The sequence below is a fragment of the Monopterus albus genome, unplaced genomic scaffold (assembly GCF_001952655.1).
Source record: "Monopterus albus unplaced genomic scaffold, M_albus_1.0 scaffold96.1, whole genome shotgun sequence".
NCBI lineage: Eukaryota > Metazoa > Chordata > Actinopteri > Synbranchiformes > Synbranchidae > Monopterus > Monopterus albus.
In genome coordinates this window covers 215,210-220,627 of record NW_018127976.1, presented here as the reverse complement: position 1 = coordinate 220,627, position 5,418 = coordinate 215,210, and the positions used below count along the sequence as shown (strand labels likewise).

The 5,418-nt window shown below is 42.1% G+C and overlaps 1 protein-coding gene across 2 annotated transcripts in view; it reads right to left on the bottom strand.

Annotated features, from left to right (window-relative positions):
• ccdc57 (coiled-coil domain containing 57) overlaps positions 1–5,418 on the bottom strand; it is a 55,608-nt gene that overhangs the window by 10,402 nt on the left and 39,788 nt on the right. For both annotated transcript variants that reach the window (XM_020608947.1, XM_020608948.1), the window contains one exon: positions 1,114–1,390. In XM_020608947.1, the coding sequence (XP_020464603.1) occupies positions 1,114–1,390 (277 nt within the window). The remainder of the gene's footprint in view (positions 1–1,113; positions 1,391–5,418) is intronic.

Below are 5,418 nucleotides of genomic sequence, written 5' to 3'. Positions count from 1 at the left end.
TCAGGGGCCTTCATCTTACATCTGCCTGCGAGCAGTTTGGAGGTGCAAGCTTTCTGAGCGTGTAATGTTAATTTTACCTGTGATCCTTTGAATAAATCAGCACTGTTTTGAAGTTAATTGGACTGTTCAGGTAGATTCAGCTCAGGTTATGAATGAGATTTATGTTGTATTCATATAACATTGATGCACCTGTTGAATTGTGAAACCAAGTCTTACTTAACACACTTGATATGAATGAAATGAATCAAATCAAACAGCTTCCCCAGCTTTGGCGCAAGCACTAGACAGATTTGTGCACCTCATTCTTTTAAAATTCTATCTAAAGCCTGACTATTATACCAACATAAGCCATAGAGGAAATCGATCTTTTAACCGGTGGAGTGGTAAAAGCAAACTTAATATAGTTTATACTTATTAGGCCAGTGTTAGTTACATTCTAAGTAAATGGGAAATATTTTGATCACTTACATAAACTCAACTCACATGAACTTAATGACCACTCAGCTCTCCCTCACACAAGCTGATACCAAATGTGAGCTACATGCTGTTTGATTACATATTTCTTCTGGAGTCTGATTTACTGCTAACCACCACAGGGCTAAGTATGGTCAGAGATAAACTTTTGTGAGGATCCTCTGCATAAACATGGGGTCCAGCGTCCTGTTTCCTAGTAATTCTAGGGGCTTCCCAGAACCGGAGTAAGAAGGGAGGGGGCCCGCTAGATGTCAAGATCGACATGATGCAGGAGGTTCAAGAAGTAGAAAGGGCTATATAATCAGCTGCAAGGCTGATAAGACAGACTCAGACTTGATGAGCGTGGGGGTGCATTTGGGGGGACTTGAGAAGACAGACAAAGACCCCAAACTGCAGAGAACCCAAGTCCAGGTGATTCTGTTTCTCTCCCTCTGAATTCACATTACAATATATTGTTCAATAAATGATGATTGGCACTGCAGTGATTCTCCCTGTGAATTAATTCTATACACAACACCGGCCCTTGGAGCTAAACAATAAATAGCATACAGCATATGCAGTAATAGCTATGTTTTTTAATTTAAAATAGATGGACAATGAAAATCCTCCACCATGTTTGTGTATAAGTGCTGTTCACACCTGCTGGGTTGATTGGGGAAGAGATGTCAGCAGACTGGGCTGGTGGTCCAGTGGCCATCTGAGCTGTAGGGGTGATAGAAGTGGTGGCAGGGGTTCCAGGATGCTGAATTAGCAGAGGAGAGGAGGCCTGTGGCTGGGCCTGGGGAATGGGTGGGACATGGCTGAGACTCTCCATGTCTTTCCTCATCTGATTAACCACAGCCCGCAGGATGCTGTTCTGCTCCTGCAGATGATGGATCTCCTCTGACGCCAGAGAGTTTGGCTTTGGTGTGAGACCCTGTTGTGTAGATAAACACACATTCTTTTGCAAAGAGAAGTGTATTGTATGCTTTGTCATGCTTGTATCGTGTCTCTTATAGTTTATGGCAAGTACTGTATTTATTTTGGGATATTTACTTAATATTTGCAGCTTTTACGCACTAAACATCCAAACTGTCCTTATTTACTTAAGAACCAAGGCTGGTGGTAAAATCTGGGGCACTGCTTAGCTAACACACACACACACACACACACACACACACAGACAAAGATTATAGCAGGGAGAAACAATGAGTGAAAGAAGACAAATACGCTTTAAAAAGAACTAGAATTACTGCATCGGTAGATGTATGTCCAAATGGATGTTTGTGCCAATTTTGAATAAATTACGGTACCTTAATTTGCTCCTGAAATGTTGTGTTCACAAGAATGGGACGGGTTGACAGACAGATGGACAACTCAAAAAATTAGAGCTAGAAAGAGAAGTTGACCACTAAGTGTGTGAAGTGGTTGTGAATGCTGGGCCAACACGTTTGGAAACACAGACACCCCTTACCTGACATCAGAAAGGTGTTGGGGAAGCAGGTTTGTGATGCTATCTGATAAGCAGTGTAGAGGGATTATAAACCCCAGAATACACACCACAGTACAACAGCAGCAGCAGAGCAATGGCACCAACCACCAACCTACTACATGCATTCTTGACTGTTCACCTGCTACTTTGTCTAAAGATCTCTGGCCACTTTGGGACCTACAATGCTGAATATCATAAATTTATCACTTATGACTGGTATCATCCTTACCAGCCTTAAAGCTGCTGTTGTTAAATCTGAAGAAATCACACCTTGATCCAATCTCTAAATAATTATTGACTGGTTTCTAACTTCCCATTCTTCTCTGAAGTGCTGAAGAGAGTTGTGTTCCAGCAGTTGTCAGACCACATAGCTAACATGCCTCTTCGGGGCAGTCTCCACCCAAGAAGATAAATGTAACCAGAAACAATGGCTCACACTCAGCTTTATGCCCCTCTGAAGGCTGGTGATCCTTCTCAGATCACTAGATTAGAAGCCTGCTTGTCTGCTTTAAAAAACTGGATATCACAAAATGTCCTTCTAAATTCAGATAAAATTGACGCTGGCCATTGGCCAGGCCTGACACAAACATCAGTTTGATAAGTTAACAGTAACTCTTGATAACTGTGTGATCTCTCAAACTTGACAATTTTTAAGTTAACAATTTACGTGTCACATTTGATCCGGCTCTCTCCTTTGACCAGCACATTCAAGACATCACCAAGATCGCCCCTTTTCACCTGCGTAACATAGCTAAAGCTAAATCCTTTCTTTCCACTGCAGATGCAGAAACACTAATTCAGTCCTACTTGGAATTGCTCCTTCATACATGTCTGGTTTACTTAAACCTTATATGCCAGCTCATACCTTCGGCTATCAGAATGCAGGGATCCTGAAAATGCATTGGTATTCATTAATTTTTAATTAAAAACTTGCATATTTAAATTATTTTTTCCATTATTGTTTTATTTTGTACTTTTACCACTTTATTTCTACTATGATGTATTTTATGACATTATAAGATATTTGTTTTTACAGCTGCTGTCTCTGACCCCTCGGCCTTGGTCCCTTGTGTGGCCGTTTTTGATGCATTTGAACCTGTAACTTTAGCCTTTTTGGAAAAAATGATTAGTCAGATTAAACTATCTGGCCTGACTAATTTATTAATTTCTAACATTCTCCATTTTGACACAATTTTTATTGTGTCAACCTAAATCAAATGTCCCTATTGTCCCCAGATTAGGCATCCAAGGAAGAGAGAGCCCCCCCCCAAACCACCCCCTCCAGGGAAAGCCCAGAGCTGAGTACCTAAGGGAAAAATCTCAAATAATAACATAAAAATAATGGCATGTAAGCTGGTCTTCATTGCTGTGATCCTATATGTAGGCCTCTATGTATAAGCCGGTCTTCATTCCAATTATACAACTTCCGGGTTGCAAGCGAGAGCAGATGTCTTTACTGCTCCTCTTGTCTGTTCTACACTTTCAAGTCTTTGAACAAACTCTACAACTATTAAAATGCCTCAAAGAGGGAGAAAAGCTAATAAATCAGAAGCGAATGAGGATATGGAGGCAGAAGAAGTGTATCACAGAGTGACGCAAGTAACAGACATGCTGGATCTGCAGAAACAGATGTACATCGTGCTGATGAACCAACAGCAGGAAAACTTCAAAGGCTTCGTGCAACTAATTATGGAGACAAACAACAAGAGATTCGACGACATGACCAGAGAAATACAGGAGATAAAAACGAGTTTGCAGTTTACCCAGCGAGAGGTGGATGTGATTAAAGCTGCCATGGGTGAACAGAAAATACATACCAAGGAGACGAGGGATGACGTCTACAAAAAGTGTGAGAGTTTAATAACTATAATGGACAAAATGGAGCAATTGGAAGCACAGTCCAAACGAAAAAACTTGATCTTTGAGGGAATCAAGGAGACAGCTGGAGAAAGCTGGTCGGAAGCGGAATGCAAAGTGAAGGAGATTCTGAAGAATAATCTGCAAATTCATCATCATTGAGATGGAGCGGACTCACAGAGCCGGGAAACCTTCTGATCGTGGTCCAAGGGCGGTGATGGTAAAGTTGATGAAAGAGAAAGATAAGTCACACATATTGCAACAAGCAAAGAAGCTTAAAGGATCTAACATTTATATAAATGAAGATTACACCGAGTCTGTGAGGAAGAGAAGAAGGGAATTGCGACTAGTGACCAGACCTCGGAACCAGGATCCAGGACCCAGGACCAGCACGCCCAGGATGCCAAGACAAGGAGATGAAGGGGTCGCTGGACCCTCAGATGTATGAAGAAGAAACACGCAGGTATATTGATATCTGCGACGGCAGATGAGCGTTGGAATCAACAACAACAAGCATGACCCATGTATGGAATGAGGCAAGTGATTTGTTACAGAAGTTAATAGATTTTGAGGGACTGGAGCTGGAACTGAACACTATTGGGAATACTGAAATTCATTATGATGAACCGGACGAAGATTTTGACCCTGATAAAAACCTTTTTAAGAACTCTGGAAATAACTGCAAGTATTACACGGATGAGCAGTTTAACTGCAATGTCAAGACTGAAAATAATTTATCTGTTAGAAACGCTCGACACACAAATGAGCAAGTGGAGAAACAACAGACCCAGGCGGCTGGCTTCGATGCAAGTAGTGGAATTTATTTACAGTGCCAATCAGTGCGACAATATTTACAAGAATGGTAGAGTGGAGAAAAGACCGGGTGTCGATCAGCGGTGGCAGGAATGGCAGTCAATGGAGTGATAATGGGCTGGGCTGCGGTATAGGAGTCACTCCTGGACTGGTCGGGTAGGAGATGAGGATGGCTGAGGAGGCAATATCAGAGAGACAGATTACTGAGGACTGTGCATCGACCTGTGAAGGCGGTGACTGGTGAAGCTGAGTGTAACCAGGGTCCAGAGAAGAGGTCCGATGCGGAGGGAAACCAGAGACGGCGGGGCAGGACAGGAACTCGGGTAGGCGCAGGAAAGAAACAGAAAATAAACAACAGCGGTAACATACATGGGGAGGCCTGAAGACAAAGAAAGAACTAGTAGGGGAGTGATCGGTGAGCAGCGTATAAATAAGGAGGGAGACTGACGAGGCGCAGCTGGTGAGAATCAGTGAATAGAGGCAGGTGTGTCTAATCGTGTAATCAGTGCAAGGGAGCTGGCTAGTGCGAGGAAAAGAAAAGAGGAAGGTGCCACCGAGCAAACCTGACATTATCACTAATTCACTTTAATAGCAGAAGTTTATATGCAAACTTTCAGAGTATATAACATTATCTTAGTAGTCTAAAACATTCTTTTAATATAATTGCTATTTCTGAAACTTGGATTAACACTGTAAGGGGAATGGATTTTGACCTTGAGGGCTATGACTTGGTATGCACAAACAGAGAGAATAAGATGGGAGGTGGTGTGGCCTTGTACATAGATAAAAACTTTTGTTATAAG